Here is a 13,903-nt window from a genome sequence, read left to right as displayed (position 1 = left end):
GATATTTATGAAATGAAAACATTTTAGTGATATTTATATAAACTATGAGCGATTAAATATGGATTTTGGTGATCCGTTTTTAAGTTGGGCTTTCATATTTGCAAGGAACTCCTCCCTTGATTAATACCATTTGAACCTTTTTCAAAATCTTGGTAATAGTTTTGTAAGATGTTTATGTATGCATGCACATATGTGTATATATGTATATCTCCATATCTCCATCCATATATATATATATATATATATAAATATATATATACACACACACACACACATACACATACACATATTTATCTTTGGCAAGGTATATTTCAAGATTACATTATAAATGACATCTAAAAGTGTCAAAGAGTAAAGAAAAAATTTAAAAGATGCATCCTCACTAAATATGGAAATTCAGGTATACATGTAGTATTATTATACTTTATAATGTATTTTATATTGAGGGTGATGGTAAGAAAAGTACTGGTAGGGAAAATGAGAATGTTTAGAGGATATGCTTTAGTAACTGCTTTAGTATTAAATATGACAGATATAAAACGTGTTTTCCTGTAATTGGCTTAAATTCTATATACCAAGTGACACACATGAAAATATATACTTAATTATACCTATTATTACTAAGGAAAATAATGTAGAAACAAGCATGCTCTCAAACATTTTATTTTAAAGGTTAATGTTCTTCAATAAGCAACTGTCATTGCTGGAAGATGGCTGGAGGACTTTAGATAGCTATAAGGCAATAATGAGTTTATGTTTAATTCCTATTGAAGAAACATTTTATTAACTCTCAAGACACCATTAGAGAATTATAGAGACATATATTTTTATTTTATAAATGAAGTGAAGGAGGTGCATAAGCAGGGTAACTGACAGAGCCAAGATCTGTGGTCCCATTAGACTTAGCTATTAGAACGCTATAATTGTTATATTGCATTTTTCCAAAGTGGAGACAAAAAATACTAAATTATTGGACCCAGTGATAAACAATGCAATTAGAAGGAAGCTAAGAGCATGATAAAATTTATCAACAGAAATTAACAGTCAGATTTAATGTTAAACATTACCTTTGAATGAGAGTACGGGAAGGTATTTCTTTGTAAATATTTGCATCATACAAAAGTTACCATTCTGTACATAATTAATAAATAAAATGTAAGTATGCACTTAGGGATTTGCCTCAGGATGCTATGATAGTTCTAACATCATCTTGCTTTGTTAGGGGTTAACAGGACCTGATGGATCCCCTGGCTCTGTGGGACCAAGAGGACAAAAAGTAAGTTAGCCACCTGTTATTAATTGCTGGTATTAGATGCTGAAGTATAATTTTATTGTAGTGTTTGCAAATCAACTGAAAGATTAGTTATGAAACAGTGGAAATACACTTGTTCAACTAAAATCAGGTTTTAGTTGAATTAAGTTAAATGAAAAACACCAAGATGGGGTATTTTAATGATTTCAAAATTCATGTAATTTACATATTTACATATCCATGATACAAGGGGCTAAGTACAATGAAGTTATTTTTATTTTTAGGGAGAACCTGGTGTTCCGGGATCTCGTGGATTTCCTGTAAGTAATTATAAAGTGACAGAATTGAAAATCTCCTACCTTTTCTGTCATTGTGAAATTTTTTTTATTATATGAAATTTATTGTCAAATTACTTTCCATACAATACCCAGTGCTCATCTCAAAAGATGCCCTCTTCAATGCCGATCACCTCCCTCCCCTCCCTCCCACCCCCCATCAACCCTCAGTTTGTTCTCAGTTTTTAACAGTCTCTTATGCTTTGGCTCTCTCCCACTCTAACCTCTTTTTTTTTCTTTTTTTTCCTTCCCCTCCCCCATGGGTTTCTGTTAAGTTTCTCAGGATCCACACAAGAGTGAAAACATATGGTATCTGTCTTTCTCTGTATGGCTTATTTCACTTAGCATAACACTCTCCAGTTCCATCCACGTTGCTACAAAGGGCTGTATTTCATTCTTTCTCATTGCCACATAGTATGTCATTGTGAAATTTTTAAATGCAGTTTTTGACATAATATGCATCACAAAGGAATTCATGACTTTTCTGCTATGGTAAGCATTCTATGAGTAGAAAAATTTTAGAGAAATTTGAACGCACACTATAAATACATGTGTCTATTTGCAGGTAGTTTTTCCCAATAGACAACTCCCCCTTTACTTCCCTTGATAGAAAACATTTCTTGCATAATAACAGCAAATCTAAATATGCAGTATTTAGACCATAATATCACACCACTTTCTTCACAACTGGTTGTATCTCTAATGAAATGTCAACCATCAGATATAATTACCAGCCTAATCCTCTGGCTAGTCTTTTCCTGCATTGCCCAATCTCACAATTTGTGTTATTTCTTTATCTGCTAGAGTGTTTGGTTCTTAGGCTGCTTTTCCTTTCCATTTTACTCTTTATTCCTCTTTTGTTCTTATCATTAATCTGTATCTCTCATCTTTGTTTTCTATTTGCACTGTTTTCATGGCCATATTTCACTGTCTGTCAACTTTTCCATTATAAACCGACTTTCAGAAGTGAATAGCTTTGCTGGCCTTTCTCCCGTTTTTTTTTACTCAGAGCTCAACATCTTATAGAGATGCCTTAAAAAAAAATTAGTGACATTTTAAATTTGTCAAACATCTAGATCTATGATAATGAAACAATTTATTGATTACTTTGGTATTTTCAAGCATGACACTTATTTCCCAAATTGATTTACATATTAAAATGTTCAAATAGGAGTAATTCTTCAAATGCCTTGAAATGCCTTGGAAAAGCCCCGCTTATTATTAAAACATACTGCTCATGTGAAATTCTTGTTTGTTTTGGCTGCCTAAATAATTAGAAATAATAATATCATTATCATAGGGTGTACATTGATTCTACTAAATGATTCATATAGGGATGTTTTAGAAAAGGAAGTCTAGAATGAAAAGCTAACATGAATATGGTATTAGAGATAGCTGTGGATAGAAGTTATTCCAGCCAATGTAGGAGAGAAAGGAGTAATAAGGATTCCCAATTGGGGAATGTTGAACCTGGAAAGCAAAGATAGAGAAAAAGGGATTCTAGACAGCTGATGTTCAGTTTTATGAAGTTCAACAAGCATATAGTTAGGGTTTAGCATATACTAGTCCCTGTGGTAGGAAATGAGGCTAGGAGGATGAATAAGATGTGGGGTCAGTCCTTGATTATATGCAGTTCAGTGTTGCTAAAGAGAAAGTACAAAGGAGAGGGAGATGAAATAACTAGCTCTAAGATCAGATTTAGGATATCAAATTAGGATCCTATCATAAGTCATTTCAAGAGTGACACCATTTTATTCTCACTATCTACTGGATTTGTCTAGAAACATAGTCCACCTGTCAAAAGAACGTGGTTTCTGGTCCTTTCCTCCCGCCTCCACCTGCCCCCACCCGCTCTTTCTGTGCTGAATGTTTGGGAATTTCCAAACATCACATTATAAATTATAAAGCACTACACTGTATTGCTTTTAAGGTAGATTTCTTATAAAACATGATGAAAAAAATCTTTAAACTTAGATTTAAACTGATATGCTTCTTTGTGAGTGATGCTAAATTCTCCTGAGGGCAAGTGTGGATGACTACTTTACTTTGATTTCTTACAAGAACGTTTGGAAAAAATATTATTGGTTAGCTTAGACTCAAAGGAATATTTGAGGTGCTGAAACAAACTTCTTCCTCAGGAGTAGAGCCATGTTTGCTTTTCTTTATCCAGTCATTTCTTTAGAATGAGCATCATGTTATTTAGTGACAAAGTTTATACTTTGTTTTTGAACTGAATTATGTCTGTCTGTATTTATACTAAGTTTAAATCACATACCATAACAATTTTTATTTTAATCTTTTAGGGCCGTGGTATTCCTGGACCCCCTGTAAGTATCATCTCTGGGTGTGTTTCTACATAGTCTGTAACAATGGCCTATTTCTCAGCTCCCAAGCTTACTCTCCAACTGACAGTACCCAGTGGTATTTATAGTGTCCTACATACATGATCTTTGGTGGCTACTGTGACAGCACTTCTATCCTGCTAAACAAAAAATTTTATTGATTTTAGAACTTTCTGTTCCTTTTTAAGTAATTAAAATTTAGTCAAATGAATTATTATGTTATTGGAAACCAAAGCTAGCACAGATATATAATTCTAAATCAGTTGTTTATCATATTTGATATCATTTATGATAGATTGTAAAAAACATCCATAAGTCACCACATCCCTTTACTTATTTAGAATTACCTTTTTAAAAAAAAATTGAAGCATAATTAACATACAGTGTTATATTAGTTTCAGTTGTACAATGTAATGATTCAACAATTCTGTAGACAACTCAGAGCTCACCACAGTAAGTGTGCTCATCTTCTGTCACCAAACAATGTTATTACCATCTTATTGACTTATTGACTATGTTCTCTATGCCGTACTTTTCATCTGTGACTTACTTATTTATAACTGGAAGTTTATACTTCTTAATCCCCTTGATCTATTTCATCACCTCCCTCCTGCCCCACATCCACCTTCCCTTTGGCAACCACTAGCTGTTCTCTGTATTTAAGAGTTTGTTTTGTTGTTGTTGTTTGTTTCTTTGTTTTGTTTTTTAGATTCTACATATAAGTGAAATCATATGGTATTTGTTTTTCTATGTCTGAGTTATTTTACTTAGCATAATACTACTTACCAGGTCCATCTGTATTGTTGCAAGTGACAAGATCTTACTCTTTTTTATGGCTGAAAAATATTCCATTGTGTATATACATACAGGGTCCTCCTGGGGCAGCAGGACTCCCTGGAGAGCTTGGCCGTGTTGGACCAGTTGTGAGTACACACTGCATTTTGATAGACATTTACTGATTTAATAGAAGACGTTACTCAGAAGGCAAATTACCCTAACTGTATATTTTCCCCTGCAAATCCAAAAAATGGCAGATGAATTTCATTCCAGTTCATAATATTGATGGGAACCATGGATAATAATGCTACCTCATTTTGGTAGAGTGATTTTAATTTTTTTTCCAAGGCTGTCAGCTGAACTTTTCTTCCCAACTTCCAGAATTAGTGATCAAATCAGGAGATGTCACCTCCATTTTATAGACTCTCAGCCAGAATTAAGGTCCAGTGTCTTTTGTATTAGACTCTCTGCATAAAATGAATAGCTGAAAATTATTGCCAAGTGTATTTCTGTTAGGATCATTAAATTATAATTGAACCAACAGAACTTAACATTAGGCAATAAAGAGCTGAACTTTATAGAAGAAATTGTTGGTAATAAATTCTTGATGTTACTATCCAATATTTCAAAAATGTTGAAGTAGTGACATTATGTGGAGGATAGATAATTGTAAATGCATTGAGAGTAGGAGCCATGTATTATATATTTTTTCTTGCTTCTCCATATGTCTTACTATTTGATAAAATTATTTACTGAACAAATGAATATGAAATGGTTATAAAGTTAAAATAATTGTAAGATGCTTTTGACTTCTTATGGTAGAATATTCAGAAGGAAAACATACACAAGGAGTAAACTATGGACGTTAGGGCGAATTGAAACCATTTTCATTTGAATGGCTTATTTGTATTTAGCCATCTTGGATCTCCTGTGCCATTTGCAAGTCAGTATGGTGATAGGCCAAGTAACAGCTTGTGGGTAAACAGTACCCTGGGAGAATCTGGCATTGCAGAGATTAACCTGCCATTCCATAGCTTCAGGCTGGCTGCAAACCTTCTTTTGCCACCATTATCTGGATGGTACTAGAAGTACTGGCTGTTTCAGTTCCTCTATAAATCAACTAAAAAAATAGGTGGTGTTTCCAGTTTGTTTCCAGAATAAAGTAACCATGCTGTAGAAAAGAATTGGCTTTGCTTTTTCCCCCAAACTTCCTTCTGCCTTGTTTCATTACTTTGGTGAGACTGTAGCTCCTTTATTCTTCTAGTTTTGTGGAGCTAATTGGATTATGGGCCACCCATCGATTTTAGTGGCAGGTCTATGCAAGACTGAGCTCTGTAGGGGTTTCTAGTAATATTCTCTCATGCCTTACCAGTTTTATGCACTGCGTTTTGACATGTGTATAACCACTGTGTCACAATTTTCATTAACTTAGGGTGACCCTGGGAAAAGAGGACCACCTGGCCCCCCTGGCCCCCCAGGACCCAGCGTAAGTTATTTGCAGCTTGAATTTTCTTGTGTCTGAGAGTTGGAATTAAATAAACCCAAGAACCAAAAATGGAAGTACTTGTTAATTGAGTCATCATCCTAAAATTCCAAAATGGCTACCAGTTTTTTCCCCCATTCAGAACATGGGTCTTCTTAGGACAGAAAAGTAGAGGAATAACAATAATTTAAAAGGAGGTTTTCTCAGGGAATGGCTTACTCATATATTTGAAGTCCTTTGACTTTTGTGATTTCTCAAATGCTCAAAACTTGGATGTATAAAAGGAACATTTTCAAATGAACTAGTTTTTACAAAGGATTTATACAGTAAGCAATTTAAAAAATAGGAGTTTAAGTAGGAGATAATTCATATTTTAAATTTATATTTGGAGTACCTCATATTTTCTATTCTTTCATTTTATATCCCTTCAGTCCCCTGAAAGAAATAATATACTGAAATTTAGGGGTCTCCAAAATGAACATGCCCTACAAGTCAAAATTTTAAGAATATTAGCATATTATATGCATCTCTTTGTTCCTTATATTTTATTGAACAAATATATTTATTGTATTTTTGTTCAATGAACTTTCAATCATTAGTAGGTTTGAATTACATATTTAACTATATTCTTAACTTTAGTATTTTCTTTACTTTAGGGAACAATTGGTTTTCATGATGGAGATCCATTGGTAAGATGTTTACCTTTGAATGAAATACAGATTAAGTCAAAGACCATGTAATCTTCAGGTCAACTCTCCTTAAGATTACCTTGCTGGAATATGTTGTATTTCTGTTTTACTTTACTTGGATGGTGGAACAATCCATAGAACTAGTGGACTGGTAGTTTGTATACACTCACATTGTAACTGGTTTTCATTATAGAAATGATTTTGTTTTTCCATAATCTCTTTACTTTATGGCTTTCAACAGAGTACCCCTCAATCTTAGAAGATAGAAGCCAAACAGTTCCTTTGAGACTTGTTTTACTTACAGAGTGATATTCAGATGATGTTGGTAAACTGTACTAAGTGCAATGTTAGCCAATTTGACAAGGGTATGTGGACCTCAAGTTACAGCTATTCTAATAGAGGGGAAGGGGAAAAGGATCAGGTTGTGGTACACTAGATTGTCTGGAAACATTTTATTTCTTTAATAAATTAAATCTGAAATAAATATGGCAAACTATTAACATTTATTAAATCTGGATGGTGAATACTCTGTACTTTTCTGTGAGCTAGGAATATTTCTGATTTTAAAAATGAAATATTGAAAAAAGGGGTAGTCAGAGTTATTTAATGAATATAATTATATTGGGATTCTGTAGCTAGAATCCCTAAAAAAATACCATTTTGTCATAAAGGGAGGCTCTAATTTATGCTCTCCTTATCTATCTCTCTCTCTCCCTTTGGCAGTGTCCCAATTCCTGTCCACCAGGTCGCTCAGGATATCCAGGCTTACCAGGCATGAGGGTAAGAGAACAATTTCAGTATTTTATATTCAAGAGTATTATCCATAGAAAAAATAGAGCCTTTCCTGTAAGCACTGGCCTTCCTGGTGGAAGACCACATTCTGATGGATTAGGCAAGTCTGTGTTCGCTTGTTCTGCGGCTTAGTCTATGGTCCTTCTTCAGTCCTAGGAACTGCGGCTGGTGCCCCTGGCAGGTAGTCCTATGGAGACATGGATGTTTGATCACACAGTGCTTTTGTCGTTCGGGGAGGAAATACCCATACAATGTATTGGCTTGAGAGACTCTATAACACCAAATGAATGTAGAGAAGTTTGCTTCCTATTGAGGAAGATTAGGGGTAATTGCATATGTAATGTATTTGAAACTATTTTGGTTAAGAAAATATAGGGAATACTGTGCATAATAGGCAAGAAAAAAGACTTCCTAAAAATGTTTTCTCTCACTCTATATCATAGTTACTTCAAAATTTACCATAAAAATAAAAAAAATATTAAATGTTGGGGTTAGGTGGGATTTTCTCTAGTCTATGAGTCTGAAATTATTTTGAAAATTCCAGACCAGTGGAGTTGTGCTATGATCTGAAAGGCCCCAGGGCACTGCTTTTCCAGTCATCCTTTTCTCTAAGGTTAGTTTTAATGGGTTCCCACAACTGCAAAAGATTTGGTCCTGGATTGGTGTCTTATTTTTCACGAAGACCTACACTCTTGGAATGAGAGTGGCTTTGAGAGTGAAAGCTCTGATGTACTTAATTTTGGAATGTTCATTTCCCATTTGCCTCATGTTACCACCAAAAGCATACATATGCTTCGAACAGGTGGCCAGACAGGAAGAGATAGGAGATTTTCTTCTCATGCTCTGCAGCTTTCACTGACTGCCCTTTATAGCTTTCCCTTTGCATCTAAAATTGTGTACAAGAAGAGGTGGAAGTTGTGCATCTGGGGAGATCCCTTCCACCTCCATGAAGGTACAGAGGAGGCAGAAGGGTTTTCAGAGCAGCATCGAGAGAGCAGGAGATAGCCAGCTGAGCTGGGTCATCTTTGGGAAAAAAGTTACTGATGTTGGAGAAGACTTAATGCTCTTACCCCAACTATGAAAGGGTGTTTAGGATAGAGGGATCTAGGGAATGGCCAGCAATACATCATGTTGCTGAACCAGAGAATAAAGCTTTTGCTATTCTAGAACAGTGTTTTTCTATTAACTAAAACTTATATTTATCATCTACAACAGTCATGTAATACAGTTGGCAGTATTAAGGTCATTTAAGGTAGTCATTTTCCTTGTGACGTAACCTTTTTCTGTGTAGCAGAAACTGACACAGATTTAGGGAAGCAAGATCACTTTATGAGCCTTCTGACCAGTTTCCGTAACAAACCCAATACAGTTATTTTTAAATTAATTAATTAATTAGTTAATTATGCATTTTTAGGGTCATAAAGGGGCTAAAGGAGAAATTGGTGAACCTGGAAGACAAGGTCACAAGGTAAGGAAAATGAATATATAGTAGGTAAGTTGTGATTAGGAGGAAGTGATTACTTTTATTACAAGAAATTATAGGGAATAATAAAGCATATTTTATCCTTCCTTTTCAAATGATGATTGACAAGTTTTCAGTAGATGCATTAATATTCTAAGTATAATATTCTAATGTTGTTCAATTGTAAAAAACAGTAACTCACCATACATTTCATTCTTTCCTGTGTTGCTACCCCTTGCTTTTCTTTTGAAATCAATCACACTCAGCTTTTTTCCTTGATGCTTTTGATAGTCAAACATTATTCAGCTAGTTTTCCCACTCCAGTAAACAAAATTTTATGACATGTGTAAAATTTTATGATGAGTGTTGCTGACACGAGCAAACAGGAAGTTGATAGCTGATGGCTTCTCATCTTAAGTTCTGAAATAATTTGTTTCTGACTTCATTTCAATAGAATTTAGATGTTGAGTAATATGGGAGTTAGTGATAGGACTTCTGTTATTGTCTGGATAGAAACATGGCATCCACAGCACAGCCTACATTGGGGCTGGCATGCCCTGCAGAAAAACCAACATAGAAATTTAAAGTAAGGTGACTTACTTGCTTTTTTTTAATCCACTAATGTCAATTGCCTTTAAGTGTCTAAGAATTTGACTTTCTGCTTAATAAAAGTTTTGTCCCTGTTAATTGTGTAATGTTTTACAAAGTCAAACTGTTCTTATTCATGCGGGTTTTCTAGACTTTGTAGACTATGTCCTTCTACACCTTAATGGGGTGGAGGCAGAAAATTAGTCTTTTTCTTTGGAGGAGCTGGAGAGGCAATTTATTAATATCATCAGGCATTAATATCCTTGAACTCTTTAGCTAAAATCAGTCTGTTGAGCAACCTCAGATAATCAGGATAAGTAAGCCCATTTTCTGTTCCTTATTACAGTTTGGTCATTTATTTTTAAAGTCTTTTATTGCTTAGGCACTGAGTAATTAAGGCATTTTATTTATCTGGAATGTAACAGCTGGGTTAATGTCAAATTGGAGCAAGAAAAAAACTGAGTACTTCAGAAATTTTTCTGCATGCTCATTCCTCCATTAAATCTTAAAATTCACAACTAAAAAAATCCAACAATTATTTATTAAGTTCCTGCTGTGTGCCAGGGTTTATTCTAAGTGCCAGGGGCATAGAAATGAAAAAAAATATGTCCAACCACGGAGACTGGCTAAATTAAGTATGGCATGTCCATATAATAGAATATTATCTAACCACCAAAGAAAAGGCGTGTAAGAATATTACAGTGCACCAAAAGGTTTTCATGAGGTAACAATACATGTAGTAAAGCAGATATAGTAGACTTCTGTTATTTTTGATGCCATCCATACCTTCTTCCTTCTTTTGGTGGCCCCTTTTCTTTGTGGAATTTTTACAACCCTGTCCCATGGGCTTTGCGGATGGAGCTGTCAGTCAGAGTATTTTCCTCCTCTTCCCCAGAAACCAATAGTTTTGATACCTATACAAGTCAGTTATCCAGACTCTCAAATATGGCTTGGTTTTCAATGGGGAACCTGAAAACTGTTTTGGTGTGTGAGATAACTGGCCAAAATTTTATTGGTAGGTGTTGAAAACTCCTTTAATTTATTTCACTTGTTTTGTCACTTACATCTCTCAGTGGGTGTCTTTAAAAACTTACATATAAAGATAGGATGACAATAGCTCATTAAAGAATGAACCTTGAAAGGGTAATAGATGCACTGAACTGTAAACTTAAAGTGGATTCACTTTAAGGTATGGTCTGTAGAGCAAGAACATGGGTGAACTGAAACATGTAATAAAGAAACAACAGAAATTGATTTTTATCTAATATTATGTACATAATATTAAAAATGGAAAATTTTTCTCATGATTAATTTTACAATTTGAGATATCCATTACCACAGGAAATGTAGGGCAGTATACTTATTGTAAAAAATAAAACCTTTGTCAGAGGGAAAAGTAAATTTTTTCTCAGAGTCAATACAGTAATCTTTCTATAAGAAACAGCAGTTGAATTTCTCTTCAGAATATACTAACATTTTAAAGTATATCAGAGGTTATAAGGTTAGTATCAAAAAGCCAAAATAATAATTAGTTAGAAAACAAAATGGAAGAAGATTCCATTGGCAATTGCTACCAAATAGTCAAGATACCTTAGAACAAACTTAAATATTCAAGACTAACATGAAGAAAAGAACAAAACTTTATTGATTGAAAGAAAAAGATTTGATTAAATAGATACACTCAGTTCTAAGATAGAAAGGCTCAATATTGTGAAGATTCTAATTCTTTCCATATTAATTTCTTAATTTAATGCAGCCCTAATACAAAGCAGGTAGTATTTTTGTGAAGATCTTCTGAATAATTCTAAAGTTCATCTGAAAGAGTAAGCATGTAGGAGAAACTGAAAAGAGTAACTATCGATGAAAAATAAAGGTAAAGGAATTCTGTCTGAGATTAAAATGTATTATGAAATTGCAATAATTAAAATGTTGTGGTATTGGCAACATCATACAACAGATCAGAAAAGCAGAAAAAACAGATCAGAAAAAACAAGTGTATTTAACAATTTAGTATGTTAAGGAAGAATTTTCCAGCCTGTGGGGAGAGATATCTGTGCGGAGATATCCTTCAATAAATGATATGAGAGATCCTTCAATAAAGTGGCCAATTACTAGGAAAAAAGAAAATGACAGATTTCTATCTTACATTTTACATTAAACCAATTAAAGATTTCTATGTAAGAAATTAAACTATGAAACAACTAGAGGAAAAATACAGATGAATATTTATGTATTTTTGGGGTGGAGAAAGCTTTTCAATGGGTGACATCAAAGGTAGAAGCCATGAAAAGAAAGAGTGATTTAAATACTTTAAAAAATTGTATATGGCAGCAAAATTATAATAAGAAAAGTTTAAAATGAAAATCACAATTTGGGGTGCCTGGATGGCTTAGTCAGTTAAGTGTCTGACTCTTGATTTCGGCTCAGGTCATGATCTCACAGTTCGTGAGTTCGAGCCCCATGTTGGGCTTTGTGCTGACAGCACGGAGCCTGTTTCAGATTTTCTCTCTCTCCCTTTCTCTCTGCCCCTCCACTGCTCTCTCTCTCTCAAAATAAATAAATTAAAAAAAAAAACAAAATCACAATTAAATAATGTTGTAGTTTATGGAAAAGTTTGCATAGCATGATCATATTTTCCTAAAAATACACCCCCCACACACACAATACACACTTGGAACATGAATGTATGCATATTCTCTCTCCGTCATTTCCTTTCCCACCCCCACCCTTTTTTAGAGAAGCATCTAAGATGTTACAGGTATTTATAGTTGAAAAGTGGGATTTGGGTGACTTTATTTGTATAGTTCTCTGTATTTTCTGAATGTTACACAATTAATATGGATTATTCATATAAACTAATTTAAGAAAGTACAGTAGCATAACTCAGGGGATGCCAAATGAATTTAAAATGTGCTGAGTTACAACGAGCCTATATCTATCTATGCTCATTTGCTGCAATAACATTTGGAGTGCTTTCTGTTGTTTCTTAGGGTGAAGAAGGTGACCAGGGGGAACAGGGAGAAGTCGGAGCTCAAGGACCTCCAGTAAAGTATTGTTTAAAAATATTTAAGATATGCAAATATTCTTTTTTCATGACTTTTGGAATATTTCATGTTTAGCATTTGAATTAATAGTATTATATGAACATGGTATTCTGTATTTTTCCACCAAGCCAGCACTGGGAATTTACCATTTTTTTGAAATAGGAAAGGATCCCCATTATACATTCAAGCACCATTTTAACAAAACAAAATGTACCTATAATTACATACATTTATTTACTAGATTTCAGGGCTAGGCTATCTGAAAGCAAATACTGAACACAAGAGGATGATATATGTCTTTCATGTTCTATGGTGCTATCATATGATACGGAAAAATTCAGGTACGCTGAATCTGTAGCAGGTGGATCATCGACTGGATTTGATGTACCTTATGCCAGCATGCAATCATTATAATTAGAACATTCTTAATTCTTACATTCTTAATTGTAATCATGTTTTTTTTTTAATAAAAAGTTGGTCCCTTGTGCTTTGGCAGATTGCTGCAATTAAATGCACAGTGAAGTAATCTGGGGCATTGACATACGTCAATTTAAAGTGTTTGGGACATCAAAATTTACACTACTTTTGTATATGAAAGTAGAATTGTTACACTTTTTTTCTTGTCAGGATGAGTAGTAACAATTATGGAAATAATAATTTCAATATTGATTGAATTGCAGCTAGCCGCGGTCTTTACTATGTAAAGCACAGACTCAGGTCCTATTCTCAGAAACTAAAGAGTTAGGGAGGACAAACATGGGGCCACCACCCTTCCTTGCCCTGCTCTGCTATTCCCCAAACAACTGGCCATTTATGAAAGAATTCAGGGAGTTGTGCAGATGAGTGCTTACCCAGAACTTAAGGAAATTCCAGCTAAAGGAAATAAGTCTGCACATTTGTAAGAAATGGCCTCTGCTTCTAAGCCACATAAGAACTTTAAGGAAACCTGGAGGAGTACAAGGGGCTTACTCCAGAAGCTTGTCTTCCCTGAGCCTTTGATAGGAGACAAGAAGGAGATGGACTTTATTTTACAGGAGGAAGATGGAAATAAGTAGTGTAAGAGACATATGTTTTTTGTTTTTGATCTGATGAAAATTTGGTGGGGAATTGGAGTTATTTTTAAAGCCATTCCCCCAAAT

General features: G+C 34.3%; 1 protein-coding gene and 1 long non-coding RNA gene across 3 annotated transcripts in view; one reads left to right on the top strand and one right to left on the bottom strand.

The window, feature by feature from the left end:
- The window catches only part of COL9A1 (collagen type IX alpha 1 chain), an 88,068-nt gene that overhangs the window by 29,560 nt on the left and 44,605 nt on the right, over positions 1-13,903 (top strand). The window contains exons 11-19 of the mRNA XM_003986294.5: positions 1,223-1,276; positions 1,537-1,572; positions 3,891-3,914; positions 4,799-4,852; positions 6,139-6,192; positions 6,846-6,878; positions 7,602-7,658; positions 9,085-9,138; positions 12,711-12,764. Of these exons, the coding sequence (XP_003986343.1) occupies positions 1,223-1,276; positions 1,537-1,572; positions 3,891-3,914; positions 4,799-4,852; positions 6,139-6,192; positions 6,846-6,878; positions 7,602-7,658; positions 9,085-9,138; positions 12,711-12,764 (420 nt within the window). The remainder of the gene's footprint in view (positions 1-1,222; positions 1,277-1,536; positions 1,573-3,890; positions 3,915-4,798; positions 4,853-6,138; positions 6,193-6,845; positions 6,879-7,601; positions 7,659-9,084; positions 9,139-12,710; positions 12,765-13,903) is intronic.
- Positions 7,319-13,903, bottom strand: part of LOC111560478 — a 46,958-nt gene continuing 40,373 nt past the window's right edge. Inside the window, exons 4-5 of one of the 2 annotated variants that reach the window (XR_006597889.1) lie at positions 9,335-9,689; positions 7,319-7,857 (exon numbers count right to left, since the gene is read on the bottom strand). This is a non-coding gene — a long non-coding RNA (uncharacterized LOC111560478). The remainder of the gene's footprint in view (positions 7,858-9,334; positions 9,690-13,903) is intronic. The other variant, XR_006597891.1, reaches the window with a different exon arrangement.

This window comes from Felis catus, chromosome B2 (assembly GCF_018350175.1).
Source record: "Felis catus isolate Fca126 chromosome B2, F.catus_Fca126_mat1.0, whole genome shotgun sequence".
NCBI lineage: Eukaryota > Metazoa > Chordata > Mammalia > Carnivora > Felidae > Felis > Felis catus.
Note: the sequence above shows the minus strand (reverse complement) of the source record. Positions and strands in the feature narration are given on the sequence as shown.